Source organism: Muntiacus reevesi, chromosome 12 (genome assembly GCF_963930625.1).
Source record: "Muntiacus reevesi chromosome 12, mMunRee1.1, whole genome shotgun sequence".
In the NCBI taxonomy this organism is placed as follows: domain Eukaryota; kingdom Metazoa; phylum Chordata; class Mammalia; order Artiodactyla; family Cervidae; genus Muntiacus; species Muntiacus reevesi.
In genome coordinates this window covers 13,554,030-13,569,708 of record NC_089260.1, presented here as the reverse complement: position 1 = coordinate 13,569,708, position 15,679 = coordinate 13,554,030, and the positions used below count along the sequence as shown (strand labels likewise).

The window sequence follows — 15,679 nt, the reverse complement described above, 5'->3', positions numbered from 1 at the left end:
CATGTCAAGAAGTGCACCCATGATGCAATCCAATATACACATATAGAATAATCCATGGAGGGGTCTTATAGGTGTTATGGGCTGAACTGTGCCACACCCCAGTTCATACGCTCAAGCCCTACAACCCAGTGCCTCAGAATGTGACGCTATTTGGAGATGGGGACTTTAAGGAGGTAATTAAGTTAAAATGAGGGCACTGGGGGAGGTGCGCTAATACAACCTCATTGAAGAGGAAATTTGGACATATAGGGACACCAGGGGTGCACATGAACAGAGAAAAATGACCATATGAGGAAACAGCAAGAAGATGAGCATCTGCAAGCCAAGGAGAGAAGCTTCAGAAGAAACCAAACCAGTTGACACATTGATCTTGGACTTTCAACTTCTGTAACTATGAGAAAATAAATTACTGCTTAACCTACACAGTCAGTGGTATTTTGTCATGACAGGCCTAGAGAACTAATACAGTAAGCAAAGGCACTAGGAATGCACGGAGAAATATATTTTAATGCCAAATCTTTAAGAACCTTAAATGTCATATTAGGAGTTTCTACTTTATTTCACAGGTAATTTCTCAAAATGTAGGTCTTCTGAGAAGGAAAATAATATGATCTGACCTATGATCCAACTCTTGAAGCAGTGTGGAAGATTAAATGATTTAAAAGATTCTGCCTGTCCAAGGCAAGAAACAATAAAGGATATGACTAGAGCCATGATAGAAAGGATTGCTGTTCTTATTCAGTCGCTAAGTCGCATCCAAATCTTTGCAACTCTATGAACTGCACCACATCACATTCCTCTGTCATCTACTATCTCCCAGAATTTGCTCAAATTCATGTCCACTGAGTTGATGATGCTATCTAACCATCTCATTTTCTGTTGCCCTCTTCTCCTCCTGCCCTCAATCTTTCCCAAAATCAGTGTCTTTTCCAATGAGTCAGTTCTTAGCATCAGGTGGCCAAAGTATTGGCACTTCAGCTTCAGCATCAGTCCTTCCAAAGAATATTCAAGGTTGATTTCCTTTAGGATGGACTGGTTTGATCTCCTTGAAGTCTAAGTGTCTCTCAAAAGTCTTCTCTGGGACCACAATTCAAAAGCATCAAGAAACTCTTTTCTTTTTGGTATTAGTTCTAGAAGGTATTGTAGGTCTTCACAGAACCGGTCAACTCCAGCTTCTTCAGCATCAGTGACTGGGATATAGACTTGGATTACTGTGATACTGAATGGTTTGCCTTGGAAACAAACCAAGATCATTCTGTTGTTTTTGAGGTCGCACCCAAGTACTGCCTTTCAGATTTTTCTGTTGACTATGAGGCATACTTCTTTCTTGTAAGGGATTCTTGCCCTTATATATATATAAGGATCATCTTATACATGGATATATATATATATATATATATATATATATATATATATATATATATAATGATCATCTGAATTAAATTTGCCTATTCTGTCCATTTTAGTTCACTGATTCCTAAAATGTCAATATCCAATCTTGGCATCTCCTGCTTGATCACATCCAATTTACCTTAATTTTTGGACCTAACATTCCAGGTTCCTATGCAATATTGTTCTTTAGAGCATCGGACTTTACTTTCACCACCAGACACATCCACAGCTAACCATCATTTCTGCTTTGGCTCAACCATTCATCCTTTCTGGAGCTGTTAGTAATTGCCCTCTGCTCTTCCCCAGCAGCACACTAGACACTTTCTGACCTGGTGGGCTTATCTTCCAGTGTCATATCTTTTTGCCTTTTCATACTGTTCATGGGGTTCTCTAGGCAAGAATACTGGAGTAGGCTGCCATTTCCTTCTCCTGTGGACCACGATTTGTCAGAACTCTTCACTATGACTCTATCTGTCCTGGGTGGCCCTGCATGGCACAGCACATAGCTTCATTGAGCTTACCCAATCCCTTCACCCCAACAAGGCTGTGATCCATGAAGGGGATAGAAAGGGCAGGGACAATTAAAAAACAGAAAATTTCAGGTGCTGTCAAAGGTATACACAATAGCTTTTGGTGACTTAAAATCTGGGAGGATGAGGAATAGGGAAGAGTTAAGGCTAACCTCCCCAAGTTTTGAGCCTGTTTGTGCCCTGTATTTCAGACACATCACAGAATCCTATCTGGGTTTTCTATTTTGGTTAATGGCATCTCAATCTATGAGAAAACCCAGAAAGCATTCTTTGGAATGAAACTGAATTGAAAACCAAAGAAAGGAAATAGATCCAGTGTAGAGATGGAGATTCTTAAGAACAGAGGAGCTCATTATAGCTATAGGGTACTGAGAGCACTGTTTTCACTTCCGTCAGTACTCCTGTCCTTATAGAAAGAAACAACACTGAACAAGCTGACAACCACTCTCCTTAGAGCAGGGAAGCGAGGGTAAAAAGCAAACCACCACCCTAAAATCTAGAGAGACAGGTAAATCCAGAGAGTCACAGCCCAGATCTGGCTTATCTGGAGAAGCCACTGAACCCATAAAACGTAGGGATTCCTGAACAGTAATTCTAACAAATTGCTGAAGACTGAATACTGGCTACCCTGGGAGTGAGGATCTCCTAAGGTCACAGTCTCAGGGAAGGAGGGGAGTGATTTCCAACAATCTGGGGTAACCACAGGACAGCTGTTACAAAAAGGCAAAGACAGAAGAGAAAGTACCAATGAAAAAAATAATAATGACAGTAGCTAATATTGACTGGGAAGGCCTTTCCTAAATGCTTACATTTCTTAACCCTACAGCAAATCTATAGGATAATGCATTGGTTTTCTACTGCTGGCTGTATCACATGACCACAAAACTTGGTGGCTTAAACAAAACAAATGCTTATAGTTCTGTAGGTCAGAAATCCAACACTGGACTTACCAGCTAAAATCAACGTGTTGGCAGGGCTGCATTTCTTCTGGGGGGGCTCTAGGGAAGGATCTTTGCCTTTACCAGATCCTAGTGGCCATTAACATGCCACTTAATTAAAGGGTTATTTGCCTCTTGGAAGATTTAATCATAAAATTGTTTTATATTGTAGACTCTCCTGTTACATTTTAAGTATTGTTTGATTTCCAGATACTCTCTAGAGACTTCATGACCATCCCTACTGCATGTAACAGCTGGCGGTAAGGAGTCTTTCCATCACTGCCTCTCTCTCCAATCTTGGTTTTCTTGACCTTCAAATATCATCTGCTTTATCCTTATTTTTACATGATGGACATGGTAGGAGTGGAGGAGATACACTGTAGCACATCAAGGTTCCCAGGCAAGCAAGATTCTAAAACAATGGATAGAGCAGTGGGCTAAAATTCAGAAGGCCTGGGAGTGCTTGCCAGTTACAGGATCTGAGACAAACTACAGCCTCTTTCATATCAAGGTTTTTATTTTATAAAAGAAAGATAATAGTGCCTGGTTGCACATGCTTCTGAGGGTTCATGTAACAATCGAATGTAAAAATTCTTTTTAATATATAAGGTTCTATGCTAATATATCCTTTTTCCAAGCAAGTCTAATGCCATGACCCTAAGAGAACACTACATCAATCTAACTTTTTCTTTGTTAGCAACTATTTCTCATAGAATTCATTAAATGTTCTGAAAATTCCTCCTAATTATTACCCTTTCATTTTATCTTACTCTGTTATTCTTCTCTTAGTTCAAGGTCTTCCAACACTTTATCTGCAAAATAAGAACAAACCCTCTGCACAGTACTTCTAAACAATCACTGTTTGTCTCTCCCTAATAAGTTTAATTAAAAGATGCTTGCTCCCTGGAAGAAAAGTTATGACCAACCTAGACAGCATATTAAAAAGCAGAGATGTTACTTTGCCAACAAAGGTCCATCTAGTCAAAGCTATGATTTTTCCAGTAGTCATGTATGGATGTGAGAGTTGGACTATAAAGAAAGCTGAGTGCCGAAGAATTGATGCTTTTGAACTGTGGTGTTGGAGAAGACTCTTGAGAGTCCCTTGGACTGCAAGGAGATCAAACCAGTCAATCCTAAAGGAAATCAGTCCTGAGTATTCATTGTAAGGATTGATGTTGAAGTTGAAACTCCAATACTTTGGCCACCTGATGCAAAGAATTGACTCCTTGGAAAAGACCCTGATGCTGAGAAAGATTGCAGGTCAGGGGAGAAGGGGACAAGAGGATGAGATGGCTGGATGGCATCACCGACTCGATGGACATGAGTTTGAGCAAGCTCTGGAAGTTGGTGAAGGACAGGGAAGCCTGGTGCGCTGCAGTCCATGGGGTTGCAAAGAGTTGGACAGGACTGAGCAACTGAACTGAACTGAACAAGTTGAATCAGATGAGAAACCAAAGCTTGTGATATTCTTACCACTAAAGAAATACATTATTTGGAAGAGCCAGCTCAAATACCATCTCTGTATTCCAAATCTGCCCATACCTGTGTCTTGAGCAATCAGTCCTCTCTGCTACATTTGCTTATCTTTGTTCATTTCAACCACTCCCCTCTGTGTCACTCTGGTTTTCTTGATGATTTTTAATAACTCCTCATTGTTTGAGTATCTTTTTTTTTTTTTTTTTCAGTAGAACTTACATAAGAATTAGAGTTCTAAGAAAAACTCACCTGAAATATAATGGTCATTAGTAAAATCTAGTGTGTTTTCTTCCTTCTTTTTACATGATTTATTGAATTGATTTGTCTATTTAGACTGCAGATCTGTCATAAAATTTGACCCGTCTTGGCAATATGATGTCACAGTACAACTATAGTCACTAGTCAAGGGTATACATCAAGGATCTCCCGTGGATGTTCCACAGTTGTCTCTACTCACTGTCTTCCTCCCCAAACCTCTTCCTCATCTGATGTTTACTACCCTCATTAGTGGCATCTCCATCTACCTAGGTAAAGCAATACCAAAACTTCAGAATTATTGTCATCCTTACTTACCATATCCAGTTAGTCATTAAACCCTGCTCTCCCTATCTTCTGAATATTTCTCAAACCTATGTTAGTTTAGACCCTTGTCCTATTTCCTTTGGACTATAGCACCAGCATCCTCATTTTCCTCTGGCCTCCCAGCTTTCCGTCTCTAGTTTCCCCAAAATGTTATTGCTGGAGCTATTTTCTAGAGAAAGTCCAATTATAGCACTCCTCCTATTAAAAAATTAGCTTTAAAACTCTTAAATAAAATTTTCTAGGCTGTGATAAAGATGAAATAACATGACATTCAAGGACCTTCTCTCTCTGGCCCCAACCTCACAAGACCCACCCAATCCGTGTCTCTCCCTGGCAGCGCCATGATCAAGCTGCCTCTTTCCTTTGCCCATCCTCTTCTCTGTGCTCAGAACACTCTTCTCCCTCTTTTTGGCCTTTAGGCTTCGAAATCCAGTTCAAAATTCACCTGCTCTATGAAATCTTCCTAAATTCTGCCCAAACCTCTCTCCTGGGAGAATGAGTGGCGGCTACTTCCACATCATCCTGTGCTGCAGTTATTTGTGGATGAATCACTTCCCTCCATAAACTCGGCATCTCGTGCATCTTTATCTGGCACACAGTATGCACTCAATAAACGGTTTCAGAAATTAACACGCACAGAAGAAAATGATAACTAAAGAAAAATTCCACAGGAGCACACCAGTCCTTCTTCTTAGCTACATTAAAGAGACAGGGCCCGAGAATAAAGGAAAGGACTAATAATCTGATGCAGCAAACACATGAATGGGTTGTTTGTTTTAAAAAACCTAAGTGGTTTAGGGAGGGCAGGGGGAGAAGAAAGTACATTTTAAAGCTCTAGCTCCAGGGCAAGTAATAAAAATTGTTGCTTTAATGTTTTTTTCATAATATTGTGAGCAATGGGAAGGTCTATTCCATCACACCAGCCTTCAGGGCGGAAAGTTTCAGCCTCCTGAGCTAAATCAAACTGGCATCACTCTCAGTTTCTCAAGCAGCTGCAACTGGTCTCTGCCTTCTATGAAACTCAACTTGACTGACAAAGAAGAAACAAAATAATTTACCACTTACTTCACGGGCCTCTCTTTTCCTCTTTTGCTCTTGTCAATTAATTATAAGAGTTCTGGAAACTCATCCTGCATTCCTGCCCCTAGATTACAGCAAGGTAGGCATTGTATTTTGCATTAGGAGTTGTCACTCTTATAAAGAAGGAGGTTGGGAGATAGCAACTTATCAAGGATCGGAAGCTAACCCAAGAAACAACATTGTACTCAGTTCGATGTCCAAACGTGCCACTCACCCATATATCTCTTGATGTGATTGATCCTTTTTATACTCCCTGGATTGTTAAATCTGAGCACATTTAACATTAGGATGCATCTGCACCTATGTAAAAATGTCAGAGTCTTCCAGAGTATCAATGGAACTCAATAATTTTCGAAATGCTATACCAATTCTCTGTAATTCAGTCTTAATTATCCCCCTCCTGAGCTCCCATTCTAAATGCACTTATCCACAATGCCCCAGAGTTTAATATATATCCTGGAACACACACAGAGACCACATTCTCCAATGTTACACAGATTTTCCTAGCAGGGATTGTCTGTGTTTTGAATACCTGACCTTCCCATTTTCCAAGCACTGTTTCTATTTTTGGAAGGCAGAATAGGGATTACAAGGTACGCAGCACTGAAGTTTACAGCAAGGATGAAATGTGGCAAAACAAGTAAAAAGGTTAAATGTAACAGTGTTTGGTGAGTGGTCATTGCCCCATAAATACCATCTCTGTTACATTCCATGTCAGAACCACATATGACCCGACAACTGGATCTTTGAGAACAGAGTCACAAAAAGTTGTTTTTTTTCACACCAAGCATCTGACTTCACTTCTCCCAAGAGACTTGAAAGAACTGAAGTGGGTAACATCAATTTTATTTTACTTAACACATTTGGGACTTCATGAAATGTAGCATGCAAGAAATATTTTAGTATGTATGTAAAATGATTTTTTAAGTGCCTTTTAAAAATCTCTAAGGTCCTTCCATTTCCAAAATGTTGTGATCTATGATAACTAATCTCAAACGCAGGTAAATTAATAGTGATTAATTCCCTAGATATACTGAAAATATATGGCATTGTCAGGCTGGTTGCATTGAAAACAAGTTAGACCCAGGATGGGGAGCCTGTGGCAATGCACAAAACACTCTTGCCCTCCTTTCTCCCCTCCTGCCCAGAATCTATAATTCTCATTTTAAACTCCCAGGTCCTTCTGTAGCAGATGTGAAGAAGATGAAGAATGAGTTGTAATTTGCAGATAAGACAGTGGGGCCAAGATTCTACAGAATCCCAAGCAGAGCAGTTGAAGTGAGTTAAGCTTTCATAAAATCACCTGCAATTTCACCTTTTACCTAATAAAAGAGAATCCTGGGAGTCTACCTCAGGAAGGGGTCCTATCCAACCTCTTGCATTTCGAAGATTAAGAAACAGACCTAAAGAGATCAAGGAACAAGTCTAAAGTCACCCAGGTTTTCTGAAACCCGGGCCTGGAAACCTGGAACTGAAGCAGTGACCAACTGAATTAAAGCAGTCTCCACCTGTGTCACTTCCAAAGTGTCTGCACACAGATAAATGTCTCTCTTTTCCTCTCTGAACTATAGTCAGCCTTCTTCAGTCACCCACAAACCAGCCAGCACCTGTCTCGGGAAAGCAAACAAGACCCTCCACAATCCTGAATTCAAAGAAATGTCCGGTTTTACAAATTACTAAAAGCAGAGTCACGTGGTACTGCCTTCAGATTTACTCTTATCTTTCATAAATACATTAAATGATATTATAGTGACACTGATTCTGCAAAGTCAGAGAACAAAATACAAGCAAAAGAAAAAGAAGACGAAGAAGCCCAGACGTACTTCACTTTAAGCAATACATAAAGGAAAATCTACCTAAAATGAAAATATGAAGGGGTGCTTCTGTAGATCATTTAAATACAGCATTGAACTTTCAAATAGCCACAATCAGAATGACTGTGTTTATGAGTGCAACATCTATACAGCTTTTGGAAAACTACCAGAAGATAAGGGTTGTAAGCCTCTGTCTCCACTGCCTCCACGTTGTGTGTATTTATATCCATTCATGTATTCCTTCATTCAGCTCTATTTCAAGTGTATTCATTCACTGACGTTAATTCACCAGTTCTCCTCCATAGGAACTCACTTATTCGCGCAACTCCTCAGTACTACTGAAAGAAAAAGAAAGTGAAGTTGATCAGTCCCATTCTTTGGGACCCCATGGACTGTAGCCTACCAGGCTCCTCCATCCATGGGATTTTCCAGGCAAGAATACTGGAGTGGGTTGCCATTTCCTTCTCCGGGTGATCTTCCCAACCCAGGAATCGAACCTGGGTCTCCCGCATTGCAGGCAGACGCTTTACCGTCTGAACCACACTGAGGACCTGACAAGTCCAACAGGGGCTCTGTCCCGCGCAACTTAAGGGCCGGCGTGGAGCCTGGACTTGCACACCAAAAATAAAAGTGCAAGATAAGAGGTGAAAAGAACCACAAAGGAGCTCCCCATAAAGGGGGGACTAGGAATTGCTTCCAGATGCGGGCGAGGGAAGCATTTGGCAGCTTGGTACCCGGAGCTCCCCCTCCCACGTCCCAGGACGAGAGGGAGGGAAACGGAGCCATGATGCCTGAGCCCAGCATCCTCCTCCATCCCGGCGCCCTCATTCGATGTCCTCATTTCTGGCCCTTTGCTGCGGAAGCCACAGGCCAGGCCGGTCTCCCGGCGGCTTCCCCACCCCGTATGTCAGTCGCTCCCACGAACGAGCTACTCGGAAATTTGCCCTCACTCTGGGGTCGGCCACCCGCCTCGGCTCGCCCGCCCGGAGGAGCCAGGCCCAGCCGTTGGCTGACAGGGGCGGGCAGGCGGCGCACGCACCTGGTCGGCCGCTGGAGCTATGGCGGCGGCGGCGGCGGCGGCGGCAGCGGGGGTGGCCGTTCTCAGGGCCAGGTTCAAGGCCCAGCCTTCAGATGGCGGCGGCCACACCCGCGACGCGGCCCGACCCCCAGCCTGGCCCTGGCAGCTGCCGGGTTTCTGCGGCGCGAAGGCGGGTCGCAGCGGCCAGGGACTCCGGGCGCCCGCGGGCGGGCGGGGGAGCCAAGCGCCGCCTCCGCGACGCCAGACGACGGCCTCGCTGCGACTCAAGCGACCCGAGGGCCGCGGGCTACCGGCTGTCACCTCACCTTCTGGATCTGGCTCCACAGTGTCCTGAGCCCCTCGCAGTCTTGCTTCTTTCTTTGGAGTCCTCCGGCCAGAACGTCGCCCTCAGGCCTCGCGGGTGCCCACGGCCTTGGACCTCGGAGCCACGAGGGGTTTGAAGAGCTGAGGTGACCGAAGGGCCTACCTGAGATGTGGCCTCGGGTGGCCAAAGGGCTCACCCGAGGTGTCGTGCGCTCGCAGGAGTGCCCGGGCAGGTGGCGAAGGAAGTGGTTGAGGCGCTGAAAGGAAAATGCTCAAGATTTTGCTGTCTCAGCACCTGGGTGAGGGCAGAGTCTGGAAACCCCGGGATTAGGTGAGCTGTCCAACGCCGCCCAGGGCTACCGGGTGATAGAGCGTTATTGTCCCATCCCTCGCCTCAGGGTTGTTGGAGAGCCGACGGTGATGAAGGTGGACGAGAAGACCCGCGCTGGGAGAGATCCGGCGGGTTGATGCGTTAATTATATGAGGGCGCCGGAGAATGAAGGAGATTCGTCTGGCTACCTGGCGTAGCTTTATGTATCAACGAGCCACTCGCATCGTTGGTCACACAATGTGTGCTCACGTATTTTCAACGTTTTCTGTTTTGATAAATTTGAATTCCTTTGAATAACTACACTCTTATCAAATATAAACAGTTATATTTGTGAGACACGGAGCATTTCAGGTCTCCTCTTTAACAACAACAACAAAAAAAACACATGCTCCCTGGGAACTTTAAAAAGCACAAAATTTGCAATGTCGATTTACCTCTGTACACTTAACCCTGAGTTAACAATCTCTCTAAACTTTTAGTAACCCCGTTGCCCATTGAATAAAGTGTGAACTCAGACTTTCAAAATAGGTCCTCAAAGGTGACCCTGGCCCACCAGGATCATCTCTATGTTGCTATCTCCAGCTCTGCAGTATTACTTTTTCTCAAATTATCTGAGGTAAAGATAGTTTATTTATTATTTATTATTATTTATTTATTATTTCCAATAAGTCATGAACTGTCATTTTTGTAAGATACAATTTAAAACTTGCTAGAAAAGTGGAAGAAAAAAAAACTACAAACCCCAATTTTCATTACAGGTATTTAGCAGGTATACAAATATAAAATTAGTCAGTTTATTTTTGTGTCCTTTTAATTTCTAACTGTTTACTCTCAATTTCTATATTTATCTCATCATGGGCCAGTAAAAACTGTTCATAGATTGGCCCTGATGACCATACTTTAAAGTGCCTTTTGACTTGCTATTCTTCAGATGTGTCACATGCTTTTTGACTTTGGGACCTTTTATTCCTTTAGTGCCAAAGTTCTTCTCACTCAAGTTTCAACTCATAATATAATAATAATAGCCTCACATTTATTGGATACTTTATGCTAAGATTTTAATGCATTAACTGTGACTTCTTAACAACTCTATGAGTTATTATATTATTATTATTATAATTATTATTCCCACTTTACAGATGAGGACATTAAGAATTAGAGAAGTCAAATCACAAAACTAGTGAGGTGCAGAGTTAGCACTATGACCTGTTCAGGCCTATGCAGTCAATCTTAATGGGAGCCCTCCTCCATAAAGCCTCCATATTTGCTTTGGAGTTGAAATTAATCACACCTTAGTCCCTCTACCACATTTCTCCTCTCATTGTTGTTTGGGGAGGGGGGTGTTTTTATTGTTGTTGTTTATAGGCAATTTGCAAGATCTTAGTTCCTTGGCCAGGGATGGAACCTGGCCCCACCATTAGAGCACTAACCACTGGACCACCAGGAATTTCAACCCCCACCGTTGCGCTTCCATCCCCCTCATTGGTTTTTATTGATGTCTGGCTTTAAGCTTTAAGCATCGCATCAGAGTCACTGACATTTGTGAATCTCTACCCCTCTTAGTGCTGCTCTCTCCAAATGGAACATCCTTTATGCTCTTGACTCTGCTCCTAATAACTGGAAACCAAGTTCATCTTTGTGTTACCACTATGTTTTGGGCTTACTCCATGCTATTTTATAATGATTTGTTTTTATCTGCATCCCCTATTAGACCACAGCCCACCCACAACATTCAGTTGTCTTACCAAAGATATTTTTGTTTATTTAATTGAACAAGCCCTTTCGTTAACATTTATGATGAGCTATGCACTGTTCTAAGAGCTTTACAACCTGATAAACAGCCTGCAGAGTAGGTTTTATCACCATTTAACCCATGAGGAAACCGAGGCACATAGAAGTTACTAGTAAAATGCTAGTAAGTCACAGAGTCAGCCTTTCGAGCTAGGCAAGCTGGCTCCAGATTTCTGAACTGCCACGCTGTACTGATTTTCCACTTGTTCGATGTACTTTACCTGTTCAGAACACTTCAGTGACTTTCCATTGGTCTTAGGATAAAGACAACACTCTTTGGCAGGGCTTGCAAAGCCCTGTGTAGCCTTAACCCTGCAGCTGCATCTCCCACCAGGCTCCCACTTGCCACACTTGTCCTCTTTCCCTTGATCCTGGGGGTCATGCTCCCTCCAACTGTAGCACATGTTGTTTCCTGGACCTGGAATGCTCCTTCATCTTGCTCCTTCCTAAACCTACACTTATCCTTCATCTGATTTTAGCTCAGGAAAACCATCCTAGACTAGGTCAAATATCCTGTTACAGATTGTTTTTTTAATGTATGTTCTTTCCATTTTATTTTACTTATTTATGTTTTCACTGTGCCAGGTCTTCATTGCAGTCCACGGGCTTCTCTCTTGTTGTGACACATGGACTCTCTAGTTGTCACATGTAGGCTTAGTTGCCCCAGGGCATGTGGGATCTTAATTCCCCAACCAGTGATAGAACCCATGTCCCTTGCATTGGAGGTGGATTCTTAACCACCGAACCACCAGAGAAGCCCCACCTATTGTAGATTTTTAAAGCATTTTTCAGTCTTAACATAATTGTCATTTTTAATTTATGTGGATATCTGACTAAGGTCAATCTCCCCCTTTCAGCATTGTCAGCGTCATGATGGCAAGGATTATCTTATTTGCCCACCTTTATAGCCTCATCAATAAGAACAGTATCTGACATGTAGTAGGAAGTAGGTAAACATTCATTGAATGAATAAAATAAATGGTGTTCTAAGCATTATGAAAATACAGGAGGGTCACAGTGTTGTTCTGATAAATGTTGACTAATCATTTGAAAAGAAAAAAAAGACCCTGATTTGCACCATTTGTCAGTTTCCCTTGTGTGAATACTTCCACTGTGGCCAGTTTCAAGATGCCAACCTGATGTCATGCAACACTGAACTTGGGAAATGATGTGAATAACCGTCTTTGAGAGACTGTTCCAGTTGGCTCCAACACACCACTGGAAGGACACCAAGTTAGTGGGACAGAGAGTGGCTCCCAAAGTCCAACCAAGCTGCCTGGAGATCTAACTAAGATCTCAAGTATGAATGTTAGTTGCTCAGTCATGTCTGACTCTCTGTGACCCCATGAACTATGGCCCACCAGCCTCCTCTGTCCATGGGATTTCCCAGGCAAGAATACTGGAGTGGGTTGCCATTCCCTTCTCCAGGGGATCTTCCCCACTAAGAGATTGAACTCAGGTCCCCTCCATTGCAGGCAGATTCTTTACCATTTAAGCCACCAGGGAAGCCCCAAGTATAAATAGAAGATGGGTTTGGGAGGTGGGTGTATGTGTGGGACAAATACAGGCAAAGTGGGTGAGGTTGGAGAAGAAAAAGGAGAAAGTTCAGTAGGGCTGACGTGTACATTTGAGAAGAAAGTCCTGGTAAATCTTAAAAGGTTCAGACTTCATCTTTATGGGAAGCACCACATTGGCTTAGGAAGGTGAACAGAATGCTAACATTTGGAGAAATTGCTCTGTCTGCCTTTGCTAAACGAACTGGACACTGTGCGGTCACCTAGAGAAGAGATGCTGGTGAACAGAACCAGGATAGGGATGAAGAGAAAGTGCTGAGAACTGTAAAAGGGAGCCTGGTAGGAAGTGTTTGATGTGGAGATTCAGGCAAAAGGGCAGTTTGGCAGACCTAAACTACAACCCAAGTTTCAACAAGGTAGGACCCCCGTGCCTGAGGGAAGGAAATCAACACAAGGCTGGAGACCCATAGATTACACCTGATTATAAGCACAGGTTTAGAAACAGGGAGCAAGGCTTGAGTTCTGGTTTAGTCACTTACTACCTGTGACAGGTCATTTAAGTTCTCTGGGCTTGCAGTTTTCTTTTCTGTTAAAAAAGAGGGGTAGAAAAATGGGGTATATTATGATGACAAGATATGTCAGAGTAAATAATATAGTACAGGGAACATAAGTGTACAATGAATATTTTTACAATTTAACAGGAGAAAAGTAAGTCAGGCACCTTGGTTTACAAGAGAGGTCTTCAGATCTGAATAATGTTCACTTGGGGAACCACAAGGGGTACTTGATGGGACGGTCAATATTATCCTCCAAACGGAGATACTTAAGAGAGTGACAGGGGTTCTGTTAATACTTATGCCAGAATAACAGGCATAAACTGGAATGTGTAGTCATCTTAGTGATGAAGGACTTTCCAAGAGGCAGACAGGTGTGAAGAGGCTTAAGATCCAGAAGCTCAAGAAAGAATTTCTCTCACGTATCCTTCATCTCCCTAAAGTGCATTGTCCTGAGGGAAGAGATGTCCCTGAGGACAAGCTAAGGGACATTTTGATACTGCCCTCAATCAGAGTTCTACAGATCTGCGTGACTCCCATCTGTCTCATTCCAGTATCTTGCATTTATATTCAATAGTTGTGAAGTGAAAGTTGCTCAGTGGTGTCCGACTCTTTGCGACCCCATGGACTATACAGTTCATGGAATTCTCCAGGCCAGAATACTGGAGTGAATAGACTCCCTTCTCCAGGGGATCTTCCCAACCCAGGGATCGATCCCAGGTCTCCTGCACTGCAGATGGATTCTTTACCAGCTGAGCCACAAGGGAAGTGCAAGAATGCTGGAGCAGGTAGCCTATCCCTTCTCCAGGGGATCTTTCCGACCAAGGAATTGAACCAGGGCCACCTGCATTGCAGGCGGATTCTTTACCAACTGAGCGCTCAGGGAAGCCCATATTCAATAGTTAGTGAATTCATAATATGTTTTAATGAATTTTGAACTACTGGTAAATATAATGATAATTCAATTCAGAAAAAATTTTTAACACAAGACCTTATGGTCACAGGAAATTTATGTGTATTTATTAATGTAAAGAATTGTGACAGGTAGGGAAGCCAAAAATTACTTTGAATCATAAAAACTGGGAGGTAGAATCCTGGAATAAGGGCATTGAGATGGAAAAATAAGTTCATGGAAGGAAAGGAACTGTGTAAAATTTATAACTATTATAAGTTTTTTCATATATTTTTAAATGGACTATGGTGCCAATCACTGTGAAATTTAAATGCCATTGGATACGAAGAGTGATATAACAGTTTTATTTTGAAATGTCAGTATTCACAATGCTGGAAATTGTATTCTTTGTAACTATTATAATTATAATGAAAATTATAGAAGTAATTTTTTTAATGTCCCAAGGAGTATATTAGCAAAAACATTGAAAGACCATGAGTTTACGTGACCTAGAAGTTAAAGTCTGGCTCTGCCATTTGTTAGCTGTTAGCCATAGTGACAAGTCATTTAGCCTCTCTCTGCATTAATTTTCTTATCTATAAAATAGGAAATAATAAACCTACTTTGAGGATTAGATTGAATAAACTTTATAAAAATTCCTTGCAAGTCTGGCATTCAAGCCTGGTACTCAATAAGTGGTACACAGTGGTAGTCAGTGTTAACAATAGCTAATATTTCTTGATCACTTAGCATATAGCTAAGCACTGAGCTAATGGAATTTAATTTTCATACAACTCTCTGAAGTAGGTTTCTATGAATCATAGATGAAGAAAATGAGGCACAGGGCAGTGTCATCTTGTTTTTCAAGTACTTTTCAAAGCAATTGGTTAATGATAGAGCCATCTTTCAAAAACAAGTACTTGGACTGCAGAACTTTCCCTGGAAACCACTATACCTTGTTTTTCTTCCCTAGAGACTCCTCTGGCCCGCCCAGAAAGCTCAGTTACTATCAGAATTTAGAAATAATTCTCTGTTTATAAATGGAATTCTTCACTGTGCTGCTGCGGCTGCTGCTGCTAAGTCGCGTCAGTCGTGTCCGACTCTGTGCGACCCCATAGACAGCAGCCCATCAGGCTCCCCCGTCCCTGGGATTCTCCAGGCAAGAATACTGGAGTGGGTTGCCATTTCCTTCTCCAGTGCATGAAAGTGAAAAGTGAAAGTGAAGTTGCTCAGTCGTGTCCGGGTCTTCGTGACCCCATGGACTGAAGCCTGCCAGGCTTCTCCAACCACGGGGTTTTCCAGGCAAGGGTACTGGAGTGGATTGCCATTGCCTCACTGTGCTAGGAGTCTCATTATTTTTCTCATAACTGACTTTCCAACCCTTTGTACATTACTGCATACAGGGAAAATATCTATAGGAAACAATGGATTTGAAGAACAAGG

At 42.4% G+C, this 15,679-nt stretch overlaps 1 protein-coding gene across 1 annotated transcript in view; it reads right to left on the bottom strand.

The window, feature by feature from the left end:
• The window catches only part of CPQ (carboxypeptidase Q), a 531,320-nt gene extending 523,232 nt beyond the window's left edge, over positions 1–8,088 (bottom strand). Inside the window, exon 1 of the mRNA XM_065902874.1 lies at positions 7,980–8,088. Within this exon, the coding sequence (XP_065758946.1) occupies positions 7,980–8,042 (63 nt within the window). The 5' untranslated portion in view covers positions 8,043–8,088. The remainder of the gene's footprint in view (positions 1–7,979) is intronic.
• Positions 8,089–15,679: the final 7,591 nt, after the last annotated feature.